A 23,514-nucleotide genomic window follows, 5' to 3' on the forward strand; every position below is an offset into this window, starting at 1 on the left:
CATTTTACACATCAAACAGTATTTGATTTTTGTTAAATGAGGTGGTGTGTTTATGCAGTTCAATTTGTAGAAATTCTATATAATTATCCTATTTTTCATTTTGTTTCATTGTTACATTAATTATGGTTGCACTGTTTTACGGGCTGGTTTAATGAAGCAAAGAGAAAACATGTCAGGAGTTCTGTATGTAGAAGTGTTTAGACTTTCTTCCATGGAGAGAAACAAAATTACAGTAAGATAAATATGCAAATTATTATAAATATATGGAATATGTTTAAAAGCATCTTGACTGAATCTTAGAAAACTTAAATATTTCCTTTCCATTTAATTTGTGTTTATTATCAAGTCAAACTGTACTTTTGGACAAGCCAATGTTTGAGTGTCAAGATGTGCCCTGTATCTTATGGTACTTTCTCCCACTGAAATTTATTTGCAGATGTCAGACCTTCTTCCCCAAAACATGTAATCTTTTTAGTAATGCTTTAAATTATCAAAGTTGTTGCTCTGATTAATGTATTTTTGTCAGAGTGATGCACACTCATAGTGTATTATTTGAAAGATTACATTAAGAGGAAAACATTTAAGACAGTTACAGGATGACCCAGCACATTGAGGGATGGTAGTCAATAGTGTAGAAAAGCAGGTAGTAAATCATCTTCTTGGACCCCTATTACTAGCCCACCTTAAACAGCAAGATATATGTGTTCTGTCAGCTATCTTGGCTGGATTTAAAAGCATTTTCACCACATTGAACAGTCACGAACAGTGATTTATCAAATCTATGTGATCTATTAGTTCTCACAATTTGTACATTCAGAACATAAGGTTGGAGTATTAGTAAGTAATAATAAGTCTTAGTGCTTGTAGTGATTTCATTCATAGGTCTCAAAATGCTTTATAAAGGAGGACAAATTGTTTGTCATTTTTATTTATAAAGGGGGAAGTTGAGACACACAGAGATTAAGGGATTTATACCAGATCATACAGTGAATCAGGGGCAGATTGTCCTGGTCTTCGGGGGTGCAGTCCAGACCAGTTGAGGGGTTGTGACACCACTTGCCATGCAACCCTAGGTACCTTACGATGCTTTGTTGCTGTAGCTCCCAGCGTGGGATGTTCACTTTCAACCTACATGCATGCCGGTCAAACCCTGAAGTGTTTGTGTGGTAGACAGCCCTGGTTCAGCAGCCTGTCTACAGCCCCACAGCCCCACTCTGGCTTCCACCAGCCTTGGTTACATCCAGCAAGGTGACCCCAACATATTCCCAGTCCTGAATTTCCCCAGACCTGTGTGCTCTGCAACGTCCAGTCCTCTGGGAAGTTCAGAAAAATGATGTTTGTTTGCCGATCCCTGCTTTAGAGGAACAACCGGGCCGGTTTGTTTACCGCATCTGCAGGTCAGCCGATCACGGCTCCCACTGGCCGCGCTTTGCTGCTCCAAGCCAATGGGGGCTGCGGGAAGCGGTGGCCAGCACATCCCTCGCCCCATGCATCTAGAGCTACTGAACCTCCAGGAGAGATGAGGGAGAAACAGGAGGTGGACCTCGATGAAGAGGTCATGCTTCTGACCAACATTTTGTCCCCTTCACCAGATGAGGCAAGACTTAGCTAAGAGGGTGGCAGACACTCTGCAATTACCTCTAGAGGAGGTGAAACTGATAGACATTTTACACTCCTCTTCTTCATCCAGAGTAGCCCTCCCCATCAATGAGGCTCTCTTGGATCCAGCCAGACTTTTATGGCAGGTCCCTGCATCCGTCGTGCCAACCTGTAATTGAGCTGATAAGAAATACTACATCCCAGCCAAAGATACAGAATTTCTTTCTGCCTTTCGACCACCTAATTCGATTGCCATAGATGCCATCAATTCCAGAGGTCCTCAACACTAGGTGAAGTCCACCCCATATAATAGGGATTGGAAAACCTCTGTTTGTTTGGAAGAACGGCTTATTTATCAGCCACACTACAATTCCTCATCGCAAATTATCAAGCGTTGACAGCAAAATACGACTACTTCGATTATTCCAAATTCAATTTATTTATTGATCAGTTTCCAGAATCTTACAGAGATCAGTTAAGGGCCATTATCAATGAAATACAACTGGTGGCCAAGATGGCACTCCAATCAGTGCTCGACGTGACTGATACCATGACAAGATCCATCTCCAGAGCAGTAGTAATGCAACGAGCCTCTTTGCTACATTTATCTGACTTCCCCAAGGAACTACAGACAACTGTGGAGGACCTTCCCTTTGAAGGCACCAAATTGTTAACAGAAAAGATGGACTAATCCCTCTACAAACTCAAAGATTCCAGGGCTATCCTTCAGTCATTGGGGATTTATGTACCTGGACAGAAGAGAAAATACAGTTCTTAACCCTCACTTAAATTGCATATCAATCTCAGTGCTTTTATGAACCACAAAAGAAAGAGTCCAGATTCTCAAAGTGCAAATCATTGGACCCTCAACCTTCGTCTTTCCTACTATCAACTTCAAAATATCAATTTTGATGGATAAGTTGGGGCGCCGACAGATCACTCCTTTCAGAGCTACCTGACGCTGACCAACCCTTTGCATCCCTTTGGACAATGCCTTGTTCTGTTCCACTGCACCTGGGGATGGGATAACATTTGACAAATGAGTGCTAGAAATCATCTGCAATGGTTATCCCATTCATTTCATCTCCCTCCCCCCCGCAACACTCTTCGCATCCCTCTTCAGAGACACTTCTCATGAGAGTTTATTGTGACAACAGATAGATTGCCTCCTCTGCGTAGAAGCCATAGAACCAGTACCTTAGCAAGTATGAAGGAAAGGTTTTTACTCTTGCTACTTCCGAATAGTAAGAAAAGGGGGGTTGGAGACCCCTAGTGGACCTCAGAGCACTCAACAAGTTTGTTTAGGCTCAAAAATTCAAGATGGTCACTCTAGCAGTGATTATTCCAGCTTTGGAACAGGGAGAATGGTTTTCGGCCCTTGAGCTTCAGGTTGCTTATTTCCATATTTCCATATTGCCTTCCCACCGACAGTTCCTCAGATTTACCCTAGGACAGGATCACTACCAATACAGAGTACTCCCCTTCAGACTATCATTGACAACCAGAGTATTCTCCAAGGTCCTCTCCATAATGGCATCTCACCTTCATTCCCAGGGGATCATGATCTATCCCCATTGGACATCTGCCTCCTCAGGGCTCATTCCTTCAAAGCCCTACAGATTACCCATGTGACTGTGGACTTATTCAGAAGCTTGGCCTACAAATCAATGTCCAAAAATGGATGTTAACCCCTAGAGTGCATAGGAGCTGGTCTCAACTCTCTTCGAGCGAGAGTGCTCCTCCCACGACATAGATTCCTCAATCTGTCCACAGAGACAGTGCAGACCAGCCCTCAAATATTAGCCAAACACTGCCTTCAACTTCTGAGGCACATGGCTGCAGGCACGTTTTGATAACTCAGGCCAGACTACACATGAGGTAGTCTCCAGTTGTGGTTCAGCTCCGTATACAGGTCGAACAGAGACAGCCTGAAAAAATCCCTATTGTTACCCACCAAGGTCAAACAATCCTTGAACTGGTGGAAGTACCCACCAAATATCTGCATGGGGATCCCGTTTGCACAGCCCTCCCCGTCACTGCTCCTCACCACCGATGCATCCCTTTTAGGATGGGGAGCACATCTTAACAACCTCATGACAAAAGGCAAATGGTCACCCATGGAGGCGTGTCCATGTCGACTTCCTCGAATTCAGAGCAGTGAGGAACACTTGCTCACTTCCTTCCGCTGATCAGAGGTGTACACACAAAGATCATGGTAGATAACATAGCATTCATTTACTAGACAAATCGTCATGGGCGCGCCAGATAGCCTTTCCTTTGTATGGAAGCACTAAAGCTATGGAACTGGTGCGTTTCCCACAATGTGAAAATTTCGACAGCCTACCTACCAGAAGTGCAGAACACAACTGAGGACAGTCTTAGCTGCAAGTTCCCACATGACCACGAGTGGGAGATGAACTCAGTAGTACTCCACAACATATTCAGACAGTGTGGGACACTGACAATAAACTTGTTTGCCACTTACCTGGACAGGAAATGCCCACACTATTGCTCCCGGCAGGCTTCGGACAGAACTCCTTAGGGGACGTTCTCTTCCTCTCATGGGACAAGGGCCTTCTGTATGCTTTTTCCACATTTCCTCTATTGCTAAAAATTCTGTTAAAATAAAAAGAGAGAGCGAGAGAGCGCAAATGTTATACTGATTGTTCCCACCTGGCCAAGACAGACCTGGTACCTTACCTGTCATAGTTGGTGAAGTGTCTGCCGATCCCTTTTCATCCCACGCTATGCCTCCTTTCGCAGAATGAAGGATGCACTCTCCACCCTAACCCGCGGATACTCCGACTCAAAGCCTGGCTCCTTCATGGTTCCAACACACAAAAAGATCCTGCTCTGAGGAGGTACAGGAAGTGTTACTACAAAATAGAAAATTGGCTACTTGTCATACTTACCTGCAAAAGTGGACCAGGTTTCATGTTTGGTGTAATTCCAAACAAATTTCCCCGACAGCCGCTACTCTCCCAATGGTCCTAGGGTATATATTGGCTCTCAAGAAATCAGGACTATCCCTCAGTTCACTCAAAATTCACCTAGTGGCCATAGCAGCCTTCCATCAACAAATAGAGAGATACTCAGTTCTCTTTCTTCCCACTATAAAGTGGTTCCTCAAGGGTGTAGTACATCTTTTTCTCCAACCCAGGTGTCTCCCCCGCTTCCCAATCATGGGACCTAAACTTAGTACTAAAAAGCCTGACTAGGCCACCCTTTGAACCTATGGCCATCTGTTTGCTCACATACCTGTCCATGAAGACAGCATTCTTGGTGGCGATCACCTCAGTGAAGAGAATAGGGGAGGTAGTGGCACTAATGGCACACCCCTGCCATACAGTATACTTTCTGGACAAAGTTACTCTGTACCCAAAGCTCATCCTCAAGGTGACTTCGTCTGTTCACATAAACCAACTGATTCACCTCCCGACCTTTTACCCTGTTATCACAGTGAGGCTATACTGCACACACTAGACATTAGGAGCGCTCTGGCCTTTTACCTGGACAGGATGAAGGTCTTTAGGAAATCTCCTAAGCTTTTCCTCTCCACTGCGAAAAGGTCTAAAGGTGCAGCAATATTGGCCCAGAAACTCTCCAAATGGGTCTCGAACTGTATCAAACACTGCTATCAGGTTCACAGCATAGTACCGCCATCTGGTATTTGCTTGCACTCCATGAGGTCGGTTTCCTTCCCTATCGCCTTCCTCAAGAACGTCCCTATCTTGAAAATCTTCAGGGCTGAAACCTGGGCGTCTGCGCATACCTTTGCAGCACATTATGCGATTACTGGGGACTCCGCCTCCGATGCTATCTTTGGTTCTACAGTATTGTCATCCAAAGATTTGACTCAGAAGCTGCAGCCCTGCAGGGGGATACTGCTCGGAGTTGCCTACAGTGGAGCACACAGAGGGATGCTACTCAAAGAAAAAGAGAAAGTTATTCACCTTTTGCAGTAACAATGGTTCTTCGAGATGTGTGTCCCTATGGGTGCTCCGTATCTCACCCTCCTCTCCTCTACTTCAGAGTTCTTGTAAGGACTCTCTGGTAGAGAAGGAACTGAGGGGGGTTAGCCTCATGGCAGGGCATGATTAGGGGGCAGCGTATGTGCAGGCCAAATGGACACTGCTATCAAAGTTCTCTGATCAGCAGCACAGTGATGCAAATGCACCTACAGTGGAGCACTCATAAGGACACATCTCGAAGAATCGTTGTTACTGCACAAGGTACTTCCTCTTCATAACTTTTTGTATACGCCACATACATACATCGTGCAAGAATATTAATATCAGTGAGTTTTATTAGTTTTCCAATGATACCTTACATGACACTTTTTAGATATAGATTATAACCATAGTGAGTTGGGGTACACTGAATTGGTTAAGCCAGCTGAAACTGGGAAGCTCTTAAAGTCACATCTCCCCCCTTACAAAGCTGCAGGAGGGCTAGCTGCTGGCGACCTGGAGGCAGCAGGTCAGAGCCCTTTCCTGGACAGGGCATATGCCACCATATTTTCTTTTCCCTTTATATAGCAGAAACTAGGGCTGTCAAGCAATTAAAAAAATTAATCATGATTAATTGTGCTGTTAAACAATAATAGAATACTATTTATATAAATATTTTGAATGTTTTCCACATTTTTCAAATATATTTATTTCAATTACAACACAGAATACAAAGTGTACAGTGCTCACTTTATATTTATTTTTATTATACGTATTTACACTGTAAAAATAAAAGAAATAGTATTTTCCAATTCACTTATACAAGTGCTGTAGTGCAATCTCTTTATTATGAATGTTAAACTTACAAATGTAAAATTAAGTACAAAAAATAACCGCATTCAAAAAATAAAACAGTGTAAAACTTTAGAGCCCACAAGTCCACTCAGTTCTACTACTTGTTCAGCCAATCGCTCAGACATACAAGTTTGTTTACATTTGCAGGAGATAATACTGCCCACTTTTTGTTTACAATGTCACCTGAAAGGGAGAACAGGTGTTAGCATGGCACTGATGTAGCTAGCGTTGCAAGATATTTGTGCCAGTTACGCTAAAGATTCATATGCCCCTTGATGCTTTGGCCACTATTCCAGTGAAAGTGCTTCCATACTGATGGTGCTTGTTAAAAAAAATCGCGTTAATTAAATTTGTGACTGAACTGCTTGGGGGAGAATTGTATGGGGTCTGAACATTTAAAGGAAGAAACGCTTACGTGGCCTCAACAGGGACTGCCCTTCTAGACTGCTCAGAGCTCCTGGTACTAGGACTCCAAATCCCCATGATGATTGATCTCTGGAAGCAAATACCTAAACAGTTATAGATAGTAATTTTGCCTTGTAGTATAGACTCTGGCAAACATCTAGCAAAGCATGCAAACAGATGTATTGCAAAAGAGCAAGGAAGAAAGAATCTTAGTGTCAGCAGTGTAGACAAAGGAAAAGTACAGCACACAATGGGAAATGCGAGGCAGTGACAATTAAGCTAACTACATAAAATGATGTTCACTAAATTCTGGGAAAGTGTTAGCTGATCTACAAAGCCTAACACTGAATGTATTGATATGTGCTAGAGCATCTATTTAGTGTGCCTCTAAGGCTTCGGAAAACAAGTAACTAGCTGTACTTCCGGTCTCAACTGTTCAGTATGTATGAGATGGCAGGAATACGTTTTTGTTCTTTTAATGTGATAAAGGAGAAAATTGAAAATCCAACTGTGGCCTTAGTTGCTGCTTTTACAGTCCTAGGCCTTAATGGGGTTCAGGAAAGTCCTTGGCAATCAAGATACATTACATTTGAGGAATGGAAGTAGGTTGGATTTGCTGCTGTCATCTTTATGACATTATGTTATCTGGAATGCTTTCACATTAAAATAACTTTCTGACATTTGTGCCAAAATAATTGAGTTTCTGTTAGTCCAAAAGATTGACAGCCTGCCATCATTCTAAATACTTAAGTGCTATTGATCTTCATGTTTTAAAAATACATTTAGAAAGCCCAGTGAATGGTCTTTGTGAGGGGGTGGGAAGGAAATATTCATATAGACATATTCTGAATAATACTTAAACCCTGATTTTAAAAATTGGTGGCAGTGTCAAAATTTTCTTTTGAAAGGAAGGGACAGATCCTCATCTGTTATAAATTGTCAGAGCTCCTCTGAAGTAATTAATTTATACCACCTGCGTGTCTGCCCTGAAGTTTGTATAAAAACAAGTATCATAATAAAAATACTCATTATTAATTGTTCTGTTTTCATGATTTTTTTTAACCTTTTTGTAAATTATAGAATCTTGATGCTTGGAAAGCAAAATTAGGTTCATTTTTGGATTAATTGAGCCATCATAGTGGATGACAGGTAATTGTAGAAATTGGGGGGCGGGGAGGGAAAGGGGAAAGAACTAGCATTTCTTTTTAAAGAAAATAATAGATGATTGGAGGTGGGTTTTTTTAGCTTCTTAGTCTGACAGTTTGCAGTAGATTCTATAGGTTGAGATTGTGACAGTAAAATCTGTGAATAAGACCTGTTTTCATTATCTTCCAGATCATTTTATGCATTTAAGATACAATTCTTATTAATTAAAAATTCAACAAATTGGTGTGGAAACAATCAGTTACATATCATACCAAGTTTAGAAAGGATCATGGATGGGATTTTTGAAAGCACAAGTTTCACTGAAAGTTGATGGGACTTGTACTCTGAAAGCACTTAAGTATTTTTCAAAATCCTACCCCCTAATTGGAATGTTTCATCATCATCTTATCTTGTTTAGTTAGCAAGACAGAAGAAACTCAAAGAGCATCTAAATTCTCTTGTTAGGAACTATAATAATATAGGAAGCAATCCAGTACGTTTATCCGAGTATTCTCTTTGAAATCAGTTAAATAGAATTTCAAAACTGTTCTGAAACAAATGAGCAAAATGCCAAATCGAGAGTAATGCTGTGTAAAATGTATAGATAGAACTCTAGGTGGCAGTTTAACAAATATTTGTGATAGACGTATATAAATGTGTTATCGTACCATTTAGATCCACAAACAATGCAGTGAGTTGCTTCACTTGCTTCCACATGCTACTATCTCTTGAGCAGGGAATATTAGCCTTGCTAAGTTTCATCTGAATGCTGTGGTCAAAAGTCAAATGTAAAGTGACTAGAGAGCACGAAACTCATTTTCTTTGGCCTTATACTTCACCTCTGGAGGGAAGCAAATGAACATAAAATGCCTTAAGGAACCCTGCCAAGAGGAAATGCAATTATGTAGAGAAGATCTTCTGCTTTTCTCTAAATATGTGCTTCTAGTCTCCAAGTATTTTAGTGATCTTTTGCCCATGTGGAAAAGAGATTGCTGCCAGCAGTTGTGGGGAATCAGAACTAGGGGACACAACAGTGATATTTCCGCTGGGAAAATGTACCCCACACCATATCGTGATGAGAGTTATGGGATAAGAATCTGAATAGAATATATGCAGTCAAAATGGCAAACAGTGAATGTAGCTTGAAGCAACATTACCTTTTCTTGCATACTCATTGGAAGGTCATAGAATATGGTATGCGAGGTGCAAGCCAGTGACAGCAAGGATACTAGATCAACTGTATTGTCATAGGTAGATGGGGCTAGAGGGAGAACCCTGGAGTGGATGTAGTCACAGAGCCAAAGTGATTGGGCCTTGGTTTACGATGGATCTTTGGGCTCTTCAGCTTTTTCTGGCCACACTTCCTGTGTGCATGCCTGTTCGTCCTGAGACCCAAGGAGTATTCGTATTAGCTTTTTCTTCTATGCATATTTTTACATAGGAGGGAAACACAGGGACCTTTGTGGCAACATACATATTTTTTATTTAGCACTCTAGGTTTACTGTATTATCTAGATCCCAAATGTGGCTCTGAAACAAAATATTTCCACAGGACAAATGGAAATGCATTCTTTTTTCTATTCTCTTTGGTTTTATCTTTTCTCAGTTAGGTAATTGTTCAAGTATGGGCCTCATAAGATGAAATGTATGGAGCAGTTTGCTTTATACTAATGTAAGTTGCAGAGGAATAAAGGAAAATGGCAATGGAATTAAAGAGACCAGGTGGGTGAGGTAATATCCTATACTGGACCAGCTTCTGTTGGAGAAAGCTTGAGTCTTTCATCAACAGAAGTTGATTCAATAAAAAATATCATCTCACCCACCTGGTCTCTCTAATATTCTTGGACCAACACAGCTACAACAACATTGTGATTAAAATTATTGTTGTCATCTAAGAACTACTTCCAGCCTTTGACCTAGGTTAATTTGTCTAGATCTTTAAACTAGTTCATACGCTTGGTCCGTCACACAGTAGATTTGATACGTTGATTGGTATTTCTTTGAGATTTTTAAATCAGTTTCACCTCTTAAGGGTCTCTCCAGCTGCAGTTCAAAAAAGACGACAGAATATAACCAATATCTGATTGACCTTCATTAGTTACAAATTTTATAGCACGTTGATTATAAAGTTCTTTTAACGTATGACATGCGCTGCGTAGATTATCTCCCATATTCATTAAATAATCTGGTAGTCTCTTACATTCCTGTCTGATCTGAATATTTGGTTTTATTCAGATTGTTGAAGATAGGATATGTTCGGTCCACCATCATTCTGTGGTCTGCTCTGCTTCTTTTATGCTTCTGCCTCTGTAATTTGAGCATTGTTTAGTGGAAAGTGTGTGTGTTTATTTTGAATTAATCTGGTGGTCTATGTTGTTTGTAGGCAAAAACCCATGTATCAGTTGGAAAATTAGAAGCTACCCATCAGTTCATGAAAGACTGCAATCCTGATGAATCCAAAAAGAATCATGAGCAGAAGACAGCAAATAGCAAGAATCAGCTCATGTCAGACATTTCTTCATCTCTGCTAACGTCAACAGGCAGTGCTGAGGTAGGCTGAGGAATTTCTGTGAGCTGTGTATTCCTGTAAAACAGAAAATTCCATTTTTACACTCATAATTCCTTAAAGTGTATTGGCCCTGTGATTTCTGGTGCCACAAATTGACTAGTCAGATCAGGCTATCCATTTGGTCCAGCCGTCTGATCCATGTTTATGCATGTGGCCTCCATGAGACGCAGGACCTCAGATTGCTACTGCTTTGCTTGTAATTAAACAAGCCCTGATTCTATTAGACTTTTGGCAGATTAATTCTATAGCATTAGAATTAACTATTTTCTTTTAATAATAAACTATTTTATACTTATCACTATAATAAACTATTTTATACTTAATAGTAGTGATACCTTCATTTAAAAATTGCATTCATTCCTAGTTGAATTTAGTGTGCGTGTGGCCTGTGATATACACTAAATCAGACTGGATAATCTGGTGGTCCCTTCTGGCCTTAAACTCTGTGGCTATAAATCTGTATTCCTTTATGCGTTTGTTTAGCAGTCTGGCTTAGAGCTCTGTTGATGGGGCATCTCAATTCAATCTGGCCAAAAGGAGCGATTTCCAAAAATAGCCTTGAATTATCTTGATCACAGTTTAACCCAAAGGAAGCGCATAAGAAAGGGTACCACATCCAAGAACTGAATCCCTTCAGCAGTTAAGATGCGAAACCATTAATCCTTTGTCATCCGGTATTTGTATGTGTGGTGGGGAAGATTGTTGCCATTAGGACATATTTGATTGATTACTTTTCTAAAATTGATTCAGGAAGTTTCCACAGTACCAACAGGGGTAGTTTTTGAGAATCAGAATGGTGGATTATTACTGTATGGTACTTTTGATGAGGAAGAATCTGCAGCGTCCTTTCAAGAAGCTTTAACTCAGTGGAGAAATGGAAATCATGAACACAAAAAGGACCAGAACTCTGATGAGGCTCAACCAGGTATGAATTAGTTTCTGCTAAATACATTTTTAAAAAGAAAACTGAACCCATTTTGATCAATAGTGTATATTCTCAAAGCTTATGTACTGATGAGCCTATATCAGCCTTTACAGTATCAACTTGTAATGTATGAATTTATAATTTTTTATTAAAATGACCATTTCTAAGTCTCCAGCTGATTACCATGCTATTGGAAGGTGACATAGTTCATGACACAAACTGTACGCCTCTTTCTTAGATAGTAAATCATTTCCTATCCACCCATTGCACTGATTTAACAATACATCAAATAGATTGATAAAATGTGTGTCAGAGGGTGGAAGTGTGACTGATTCTTTGATGCCCAATTGACTGAAAGAGGAGGCCTCTGGCTGATTAACTGCTGCTGATTGATTGAAGTGGAAGGTACCTAGGCTTTATGAGACTGGGAAGAGTGGACAAAAGGAAGGGAGGAACTGTTTGAGCTGGGGCTGAGCTGCTGAAAGGGTTGCTGAGGGAAGTAATTGGAGAAGCCTTCTGGAGGCGTGACCCAGAATCCAGGGAGCACAGGTTTAAGAAAAGAAGCCAGAGCACTCTGACAGGAGAGAGAATAAGAAGTAGCTGTGTTAGACGAGTTTCACAAAGGAGTGCCGGTGCCAAGTGAAAGACCTCAGAAACAGACTTTATTTGAAGCTGCAATAGGAGGAGGAAGGGAAAGGAGGAGCTGTACCTTGTGGGAGTCTTCAATGAAAGAGACTGTATTTGAGCAAATTGTACATTGATAAACTAGTCCCTAAAAAGGAGCATTGGTATGTGACAAAGGACTTGGAGGACTTACTGAGGAGCTCTGGTGTGAAGGGAAACTGATGCCGGGCTCCCTAGAACCAAATAAAGACCAGAATGGAGCTCTGCACAGAACAGGCATGCTCATTTATGTACTGCTAGGAAGTCTGTACTTTCTGGAATATTTTTCAAATGTTACTGTTTGTTTTTTTAATATTGTTATTGTGATGGTTATATGGTTCCTCAAGTATACACTATGTAAGACACACCAAATGAATATTAGTGCTTTTGTTTGTATATTGAAGCACCCTGAATGCTGATTAATCTGTTTCTAGAACTTCAGTTTGCTCAAGTAGGCCACATTATGTTATTGGAATATTATAGCCTTTTTATGTACTTTGCAAACAATGACTTAAGTATTTGGAATTGTTTCTAAGACACTGTTGGTGGAGATAATATTCTCTAGGAATAGTGAATATATTTTCCTTAAAGTGAAGTATTCCCATTATTATTTAGAATAGTGGAATAGTATACAGACAGTGTTGTCTACTGATGGTGCAGGGGACCAGAGTTCTATTTCTGATTTCTGTGACCCTGGGCAAGTCAACCGCTGTTCTTCAGTGAAATCTGTAAAACTAATTTAATAAGATTTAGCTGCCACAGATTTTTCAGATATTCAGCTCAAAGGTACTTGCTAAGAGTGCAAAGAACTTCTGTCATATACCTCTCCAATCTTGTCTCTCTTGCTTTCACCTGAGACCTCTATACTAGTAAATTCAAAGCCTAATAATTACAGCCTGTTTATTGAGGTGAGCAATGCACATGCCTCAGGATTATGTATGTTACATTTTAGTGCATTTTCTTTTTCTCTGATAGCTGAGTATCCGCATCAATCTCTGGTATCAGGTTGAATTATTCCCTGTGAAGAGATGTGATCATTCGTTAATCATGAACCACGAAACAAAATCGTGTTTACTTGGATTTGTGCAGGATATTCTGTGTCTCCACTAGTATATAGATAGCAGTTTGCTGTGCTCTCTCTTTCTGAAGTATACTATGCTACTTGATACATTTAGAATAATCTTATACTTTTACTAATACCTTTCCTGGTGATTTGCGGTTTTTATTTGGAAATCCATGGGCTTTGATCCTGCAAATGTGCATGGGCTTAGCTTTATGCATATGAGCAGCCCAGTTGCTTTCAATGCATAAAGGTAAGACAAAAATGTGTGCAAGTTTAAGGTCTTACATATCAATCTGGACACTCAGTTATCCCATGTAAATCTGTTTTTGAGGTCTCATACCTCCAAGTACATGACTGTCAGAATTAATTAGCAAGCTTATATAGTACAGATAATGCACATATCTCGAAGGATATGTCATTGTTTTAAAAGCTAGTTCCTTGTCTTTCATTAGGCATGAGAAAAACTTAACTGTACAGTTCTCCTTTACTGCTTGTCAGTGGAATCTTTACATATATCCTTCTAACTTCCAATTTATTTGCTACCAGTTGAGGAGCAGAAGAAGTCAGCTGACGTCAGCTACCCAACCCTGAATAAATGTTCAGTTTAAAGCTTGTTTTCGCACAGGGTATGATGATTTAGCCCTAAAAGAGAAAGAGAGAGAGAGTGTGTGATTTATTTTTTCAGTCAAATCCAATCAATCCAAATTAGATTGTAAACTCACTTTTCATATAGACCGCAATTTGCAGATAACTCTCTCAACAGAATATGAATAATATGAGATTAACCTTTTAAATTTCATGAATAAGCCGATATCTAAATCAAGCATAGACTATTAATTAAAATGACTTTTATAGTTTAATAAAAGGAAAGCATATTATTAACATATTTGAATGATACATATTACAGTTTTCCTTATATTTATAGAATCCATGGGCGTTTGTGAGGTACAGACCCATCTCACAATTTTGAGAAAACCTGTTAAAATTGAATTCAAAGAAGAAAGCCTGAACTATATGGAGAAACTGTGGCTTAAGAAGCATAGAAGGTAGTCACTGAATCACACACTGCTAATAAAAGAATCCAGAAATAGCTGCATTTGTTAATATGAGCAATCTAAAGCAATTTTATCTGGATATTTGAGAACATATTAAACAAATATTGGGAAATTTAGATGAGGTGATTGTGTTGTTTTTTCCCCCTGTAAAATAAATTACTAATTATGTCCATATTTTGATGAATCATTATTTTGGAATTATTTTAAAGAGGTTTTCTTTAATATCAATACAAAAATAACAATCTCTTGTAGAACTTGATGGTATTATTAACAAAAATTAGGAGTTTCAGTTCACTCTCAAGGAGCCTTACTACTGTAAGACTACATTATCTGAAGCATAGAGGGTGCTCGATAATTTTGTTATCCCCTGTTTCTGGGAGGTACTAAGTACCATCAATGCCTACAGAAGTCAATGGAAGTCAAGGGTGCTCAGCCTTTCTCACAAGCAGCTCTGCATGATGAGGCCCAAACTTTAGTGTCTGTATGAAGTGACAGTGTTCACTATAGTAGTATGAGAGTGATAGTAATAATACTGTAACTTTTAAAGACTTGACTCCTCTTTTTCTTCTTCTTTTAAGAATACCAGTTGATCAAATATCTGGTATTCAAGCAGATGAATTCAGACCTAAGCATGAATTGATGAATGAAGCTGATGATACTCTGAGTGGAGGAGAAGGAGGAGGAGATGATGATGATGATGATTTAATAGGTTTGTTGGACTTCTATTAGTTCCTTACAATTCTTTCTCATGTCCATATTCACTAAACAACTGCAAGTAAATTGTTCTTTCCTGAAGATCTATGTGGGTAGTCAGGATAGTTAAGATGGTAGATAGGTAGTTAAAATAACAAAACAGCCTCCCTCCACCCCCCAAAAACCCCCAACCCAGTAACTTAATACATAAAAATGTTTAAAAAAAAAAGTGAATGCACTACTCTAATTGTATTTCCCAGTTGAAGATATGAAAAAGTATTGGACAGCTCTCTTTAGAGCAGAAGAGTCTGACACAGTTCCTGGGAACCTTGAGTCTGCTTTGAAAATTGAGGTACTCAGTGATGTAAGTATATGTTTCTTAACAGTAAACTGCAAATGGTTCAGTTTAATTATCCTATACCCTTTAAACAAATTGAGCAATTAAATTTTCAAATTAGTAAGAGCCAAACAGAAAAGTTGAGTTGGCTAGACTTCAAACTTAAACGGGATACTGTAGATCACCAGAAATATAGTTAAAGTACTTGTTTTGGTATATTGTTAATGCTGTCAGTCCATCCATAGAAAGTTCAGTTTTCCAAAGTAAATAAATGTTCCTATTATTTCTCCTTTGATGGCACCAACTGTACAGAGGTCACACAAAAGTAATCTGTCCAATTTTTCTCTCACTGTGGTGATGTATTCTTTGAATTCTTTAGCTAATTTCTCTCTCTCTCTCTCTCTCTCTCTCTGTGTCTGTATGTATTTTTTTTAAATTAGTCTTGTGAAGATGATCTAGATGAATCATGTAACTCTGTAGTGATGGAAGTTGGATCCACTAAATTGAGTAATGAACAAAGGTAAATGGAACAATATGATAGGGTAGTTTGTGATTTCATTACTTTCCAGGAATTGAACCAGTGATCTGTTATGACTGACATATCATAGTTGAGCAAACATTTTGCCATAACAGTACAGTACAATACTATGAACCTCATTATTAAAGTGTTTGTTGCATATTTTTTTTGAGTTAAAGAAAATATTTCGCTATAAAAACCCAGTCCAGGTCATAAGAGCCTGAATGTGAATTTGAATATTTGTTATGCGAAACAAATTTTAAAAGGCAGTGCTCTCTATTGAGACTGCAGCTTCAGTTCTCCAACCACTCTTAGGAGTGGGCAGGGCCGGTGCTCCCACTAGGCAACCCTAGGCGGTCGCCTAGGGTGGCAGGATTTGGGGGGCAGGATTTTGCCGCCCTCGGCAGAAATTCAGCGTCGGGGGGTCCTTCCGCTCCGGGTCTTTGGCGGAAATTCAGTGGCAGGTCCTTCACTCGCTCTGGGACCCACCGCTGAAGTGCCCCGAAGGCGCGGAGCGGAAGGACCCTCCGCTGCCGAATGCTCAGAGGAGGAGCGCTGCCCCCTAGGGCGGCAAAAACCCTGGTGCCGCTCCTGGGAGTGGGTGAATCAATGCCATGAGTCCCAGACCATCTAGAAGGCAACAAGCATAAAGACAGCCTATACTGTGTATCCATTCGTATGATGATATATATGGATATGCAGCCCCAAAGACAGTTGCAAGGTCGCAGAAAAGGCAGAGATCCTTGTGGTAAAGGAAGGGGAACAGTCTTGTCTTGGATCTGAAGCGGCTGAATTTTTTCATGATTAGCTTCAATGAAGACACAGCTTATTCAAAGCAGCCGTGGAATCTGGTGGACTTGTTGGCATTAATTGATTTGAAGATGCCCATGAGGTGCATTTTTTCATCCTACTCATAAAAATATATTCCATTTGTGTTAGGTGACTAGTGTCTTTAATACATGACACTGTCATTTGACTTCCCCATCCCTCTGGGTCTTTTCAAAGATCCTGACTATTCCATTATTCGTCACTGCTGGAAGGTTTTCATCTCACCTTACATAGATGACTTGTTAGTGAAGAGGTTAGAGGTTGCAAGGTGCTTTTAAAAATAAAAAAACACACTTTAAATGTGCAACACACACTTTTGAATGAGTGAAAATCTTTCCTTGCATGCACAATGACCTCTGTGTACTTTCATATCAGGATTTGGGGGCCAAGAAATCCAAGGCACTATATTATTGAAAGCTGGCTCTATGATTACATTATGTTCTTAAAGAAATATCCTCGCGTTAATTTAGTATGTCCAGGCAAAACTGGGAATCACTGTAATCAAGCCCTTTTAACTTTTTTAATACTGTTTTATTTCACTTTTGTTTCCTAAAAATTAAAGTCAATATAGAGTACTGCCATTGACACTTGTTAAACTTCCATGACCTCCCGAAAACTATCTAATATTTGGATGTGATTGTCTGTTAGGAGCCTTTGTGTGTGAAATTTTTTTCTTTTTTTTTTTTAAATCCAAAGTGATGCAGTACCTGAAAATCAGAAGGATACAATAACAGACTTTTTACCAGAACCAGCTGCTGATGTAACTAGCAAGACATCTCTTAATTCTGCTTCTACATCTGACAAAAAAGACCTTTTCATTCCTCATGGTAGAAGCACAGTTCCCATTAAAGAAATTTCTAAAGGTAAATTTTGGTAAGATTATTTTTTGCTATCACTTTCCTTACTTGGGGAGAGAGAAAATAAGTTTTGTTCTAGTAGGCAGTACAGTATTTTATATGATGATCTTTCTGTGTTTGTAGCAGACAGAATTGTAACCAATTAAATACAATAGCTTTTTTGTGCTAAAAGTAAAAACATTTGTTCTTTAAAGATACTTTGAATATTCATTTTAGGTCATGTGGCATTATTGTATGGCATGCGGAAAAACAAGTTTATAGCTTGATTATTAGGGAGAGATAATGTTTGCAATATGTGGGTATATGGCATGCATAATTATGATTCAATTACACTAGGTGAGGATTTGGTCCAAAGTCTCTAGGTTTATTTAGAGAATGAGAGTTAAATGGACTGTACGCTTATACAACCGCTCAGAATGGCCCCTTAACTCAAAGTTTTAATGGACCACATTGATATATTCACAAATTGTGTGCATCAATTTTCATGTACACATAGGATTTTATGTTTGCAGACTGGGTGCCTGGTTAGCTGTCTGTCTGTTTTGCTTGCACAAAGGCAGTATTTGAATACTTATATAGATGTACCTTCAAAATTTTGTGGATGGAGTAATGAAAGAGGTCTGAAAATTTGGCAGCTTTGTATTGTGAAATCATTATTAAGCACTAGTCAGAAAAACATTTATTTCTTATTCCAGAATCAGAAAACTGGGTTATTTTACTATGCCATTTTTCTTTAATAATTAGTGTTTAAATTATTAGTATGCCAGGTTAAGATTTTACATTTAATTGTTCCTTGCAAGCTGTCAAAAACTAGTCCTTGTATGTGCTCAGCCAGTCTCTTTTTTTGCATTTGGTTCAAGCTCAGGCCCAAATGGTGAAAGAGAAACTGACAGTCGGACAGTGAGGTGTGCTATGTGTGGCCTTGGGGGCAGAGAAGGAAAGGCAAATAGCTATGTCTTAAGATAAAAAGAAAAAAAAAAACCTTAATCATTACTCTTGTGCTGCATGCAAAAGATACATGTCCCAAGAGTATGTATCCATAGCTGCTACTGCTTTCAAAGAAATGTACTTCCATGTAGCCATCTCGCTTTTTTGTAGTAAAAATATAATGCTGCTATTGCAGTTGTTCAACTGTTTCCAATCAGATCTCACACCTTTTTTAAAAGGAAAAGTTACAATTTCATAAAGCATTTTCTTGGCGATAGCTGCCCCTCTAGGAATGTCAGATACAAAATAACTTAATACATTCATGGATAATGAGTTATTACAGGTCTGATTTTTAGAGAAGCTGAGCACCGGTGGTTGCCATAGATTTCAATGAGAGCTCTGGCTGCCCAGTGTCTCTGAAAATCAAGCTGTAAGTTTACATGAAAGTCAATTGCTCTCCTTATGAATTGCTTATTTGACATCTTAAGGCTATCAAACAGTAAAATGCTGTCAGACTGCACATTTTTGTTTTGAATTCCCTGAGACTATCTGTAGACATCCAGTTTGTCCTTTTTTGTTTAGTTTCATCTGCAAAAACATCTACAGTGAATCATGAAAGAATGTATACTGATTGCATCCATTCTAGCACAGCAGAAACAGTTCTCAGCAGTCCTCATGAAAGTGCTGTAACCGAAAAAGAAAGCATTAAAACACAGACTTCTAGAAGATCTCTTAGTGCTTGTATGTTACCTGAGAAGACTTTTGACCTTCCTAAATTAGGCAGCAATGAACCTTCCCTCACGACAAGATCATTGAAAAACAATAAAGATTCACTGGAATGTAACAGTTTCCACACAAGCAAGAGTTTGATTTTACCTGTAACTACAGAGGCTTCAGTGGTAAAATGTTTTATGCCTATTCTCTAAATATTGCATAATTGCCCTGTCTCCTTTTTCAACATTTTATCTTGGCACAATGCAGTAGAGTGGTACTGGTAGTTAACTATATACAGTAGTTACCATGAAATACTGCACATTAATATGTAGTAACAAAGTAACTCCATTAAAAATAGTGGTAATCATGAATGTAATTTTAGTGGGGCAGGCGGAGGGCTGGCTGTCACTGGCCCAGCCTTTCAACTGGGGAAGATAAAAGTGCTTTCACCCCCCCACTTTCAGTCTTCTATGGGGATAGTTCAGAAGGAGCAAGAAAAAACAGGCAGCTAGTCAGAAGGGCTGCTCTGTGAGGTCTGCTGCTCACCCTCCCTTCCCCCTTAACTTTGCTGTCTCAGGTTGTGCATGCCTTCCTATGAAACCTGCAGTATTCAAACATCTCTCACTGAATATAGGTTTGAGGGGCAGGTTTGCTTGCTTGCTTCCATTTATGAATGCAGTCTTTGTGTGTTCATCAAGGCAAGTAATCTTGACTCTCTTTTCATGGTTGCAGATCACAGAGTATGCCTACACTGGGATAAAAGACCCGCAGCATGGTTGTGGCTAGCTTGGTCTTGCGGGGCTAAAAATCACTATGTAGACATTCAGGCTTGGGCTAGAGCCTGAGCTCTGGGACCCTCAGCAGCCTAAGCCCAAACATCTTCACAGTGATTTTGCAGCCCTGGCGAATGAGTCCGAGTCAGCTGAGCTGGCCCAGCTGTGGGGTTGTTTTTTGTTTTTTGTTTTGTTTTTGGATCCCTGTGTAGTCATACCCTCAATGGCTTAACAGAAGCGTGAAGATCAGTGGAGGTAATACTCTGATTACGTTGGTGACTACTAAGTAAGATAGGCTTTTAGGATTTCTTTTTTTAGAAATATCCCATGTCTAAAACTGTAAACCTTTCACAAAAATACTTTTATATTAATTAGAATGATTTCAGGTTTTATGATGTGAACATTGTATTACAATTGACTTGGCATGGTCTAATATAAGTAGACAATATAAGCCTCTAGTCGTCTTTAATATTTTGTCTTTTATCCTAGTTGTTACAGGAAGTAGCCCTAAGAGAAAAACCTACTTTGACACAATATCAAGGACTTGAGGGATTCTTTATTTTGCATGCAAATTCTAAGCAAGTAACACTTGATTCAATTCCTTCACCTTTCTCAGATTGCAGCTCTACAAACAGTACTTCAGTTTCAGGTAACAATCTGGAAATAAAATCCTCCACAACTGAACTTTACATATTGAGTACATATGTTGCAGTGCATCATAACCTTTATCTGTGCGTAGATGTATTTCTACTTGTATATAAGCATGTACTAGGTCCTGTGGTATAGTTTATAGGTCAATATGATAAATTGGCTGATATTGGTATGATATTTTGCTCTGCCAAGAAGATCAACTAACGGAATGTAAGAAAGCATAGGGTAATCCTGTCCCCTATTTTAAGATGTAAATTACACCAACATATTTGATTTTTCTCTCTCTATCTATGTCACCTGAGAATTTGGACTCCGGTCAGTATTCACACCTTTCTGCTGGTGGTAAATTTCGATGTGATGGTCTGCTTAAAATTATGCCTATTCTGTTACTTCTAATGGCTTCCATTAGAGCATCTGAAATGATTAATGAAAAGTTACTAAATCCTTCTTGTTGAAGTATAGAATCTGTAAAATAAAAAACGTATAACAAATTATCTACATCTCACTTTAAAATATATTGTATATTTTTTGTGTGAAATTTTTAATTATAGCACAGTTGACCCTTCTCTTTAAAAATATTAAATAATACAGCAGCTACAGTCTCACAGACTAAATAAATATTAGCATGAAAAAAGTGTTAATATTTTCCTCGTGCTATTTATGTTTCATTTTTTATTTCAGGAAAGGGACATTGGTTCAGAGACACTAGTTTAAGTGAATATGCTGATGATTCTGTAGTACAGGATGTCTTGCAAAGTGAACTGAGCAGATCTTCAAGTAGTTTGGAACTACAAAACTTATGTGCTGGAGTTTCGCCATGGACATTAATGCACAAGTCACCCACTGGTAAGAATATTGACAAGATAACAATTTTCGGAGGCCTTGATTTAGCAGGTTAGGTAAACCAGGCTAACTTTAACATATCAGTAGTCCTGTTGACTTAAAGCTAAGCACATGCTTCAGTGATTTGTTGGATCGGGGACTTAGATCTGTCTGATACAATTTGTATTTAATTATTTTTTGAATGCTAGTTTACTATTCTTTTCTAAAATAGGCAGTTTTAGAGTCTACTCAGTTTAACTTTAGATTTAGATATTGGAAAAATGAAAAATCTGAAGTGTAGTCAGTTGTCCCTCAAGTAATCTGGGGAGCACTGGGAAAAAAATTAGACCAGGATCCCCAATTTTGCCTCAATCGCATCCCCAAAAATGAAAGTCATGCAAACTCAATTTGAAAGATGGATAAATCCAATAACAAACTCAGAAGTCAGACTGTGATTCTCAAATTGCAGTCCCAAAGGTCTTCCTGATGCCAGCATTTAGGGTTGGGCTGAGGGTGAGCTCAACAACAGACAGACAGCAGCAACTCACCAAAGGTGCAAGGAGCTACATGACAGTTTGCTTTCTCTACAATCAGTGTTTGAGATATAACAGTAGGTGGCCCTGGCAACAGGCAGACAGCAACACCAACATATGGTAGCCTCCTGACATATTAAGTGCTGGCTTCTGTACTGCACAACCTTAGACTGAGTCCACTAATTTTAACCATCTTTTCTTTGACTTTTCCCTTACAGCTTATTATAGCATATCCTATCAATGTCTAGTGAAGTCAGTGAAGGCTTTGCTATGGACTCTTCCATGAGAGTTGAATCTGGCTCTGAAGTAGTTGGAAAGATGTGGTTAGTACAGGTGATAGTGTGAATAAATAAATTTGCAAGTGCATCACTGCCACAATTTGCCTGGTCTCCCAAAATCCAGAGAAAACATCATAAAATTGATCTAAAATCTAAAAAGAGCCTGTGAGAGAATAATAAAAGGTATATAAAAAGAGAAAATAGGTAGTAACTATTTTCTCTCTGCAGCTTACTGTGTTCAAAGATACACAATGACTGCATGATTAAATTTCATATTGGTTCACATTTTTAACTCACTGTCATCACCAGGGAACTTGTAGATTTGAAGGTATATGACAACTCCTTAAAGTTCCAAGATAGTTTTAGTTGTATGAAGAGAGTAATTGACATCATTAAGAATGTTCACTTGATGGTAGTTTAGGAATGTGCTGTACCTGTACTGTAGTGGAATGCAAAACAGTCACATAAATATAACCAGTTTACCTTGGTCCTGTATCACTGGTCTTTATGAAACAGGCAGGCAGGCTTGAGAGCTATCTGATTTGTTGGTTCTTTCACTACACAAGTTGGAACTATTTGTCTCCACTGCCTTTCCCTTTTTCAGGCAGAAGAAATTATTGTCCATAGAACTTTAGTTGCACATGCTTTACCAGCTAATTGTTTGAAATTGCCTTTGCTTAAAGAGGAATCTTTACAGGAACTCTTGCATATTAGAAAGCTATTTCTTTTTATCAGAGCCAAATTTTATTATTTGATTCTAATATTAAAAACAGCCTCGTAACTGAAATACCTAATTTTCACAAAGTAATTTCCACTAATCTGCATGTAAGAAATCAAAATACATGGTATGGAGTAATCTGCTACAAACCAATAGGATATTAGTCCTTAATCTGGATTTATCTCCCCTTCTGTGTGCACAGTAGTGGGTGGGTAGTGGATGATGATGATATGAGATTTCAGGGATTTGTATTGGGGGAAGCAGCAGCTCTGCAATAGTTTAAATCAAGAATTATATCAAAATTATTATTAAAGAAATGATACGTCATACAATGACAGTTACAGATAATTGTGTAATCATTTTCAGAAGTACCATTTCCTGCTGTCTATTACTCCAGAAATACTGTAAATGATGGCACTTCAATTTGGAGCCACCATATTTAAGATATGTGTATAACAGACACATATCCCAAGGTCGTCTTGGCTATTTCAGTTCACTTAATCACTAGAAAAACAAAACAGAATGTATTACAGTACTTATCTGCAAATAACTGTTCTAGGGCCAAACACGGCTCACTTTACTCAAAAGACTCCAATTTAGTCCACAGGGTGTTTCTGAGAAAAGTGAACAGGATTT

The 23,514-nt window shown here is 38.9% G+C and overlaps 1 protein-coding gene across 15 annotated transcripts in view; it reads left to right on the plus strand.

The window, feature by feature from the left end:
• The window catches only part of ZBBX (zinc finger B-box domain containing), a 45,375-nt gene that overhangs the window by 14,864 nt on the left and 6,997 nt on the right, over positions 1–23,514 (plus strand). For 12 of the 15 annotated variants that reach the window (XM_065557829.1, XM_042853735.2, XM_042853732.2 and 9 more), the window contains 10 exons: positions 10,339–10,506; positions 11,275–11,449; positions 14,101–14,221; positions 14,809–14,939; positions 15,184–15,287; positions 15,701–15,780; positions 17,302–17,468; positions 18,972–19,288; positions 20,366–20,525; positions 21,209–21,373. In XM_065557829.1, the coding sequence (XP_065413901.1) occupies positions 10,339–10,506; positions 11,275–11,449; positions 14,101–14,221; positions 14,809–14,939; positions 15,184–15,287; positions 15,701–15,780; positions 17,302–17,468; positions 18,972–19,288; positions 20,366–20,525; positions 21,209–21,373 (1,588 nt within the window). Of the gene's footprint in view, positions 1–10,338; positions 10,507–11,274; positions 11,450–14,100; positions 14,222–14,808; positions 14,940–15,183; positions 15,288–15,700; positions 15,781–17,301; positions 17,469–18,971; positions 19,289–20,365; positions 20,526–21,208; positions 21,374–22,100; positions 22,206–23,514 lie in introns of all 15 variants that reach the window. The other 3 variants (XR_010590585.1, XR_010590584.1, XM_008164993.4) reach the window with 2 other exon arrangements.

The sequence above is a fragment of the Chrysemys picta genome, chromosome 9 (assembly GCF_011386835.1).
Source record: "Chrysemys picta bellii isolate R12L10 chromosome 9, ASM1138683v2, whole genome shotgun sequence".
NCBI lineage: Eukaryota > Metazoa > Chordata > Testudines > Emydidae > Chrysemys > Chrysemys picta.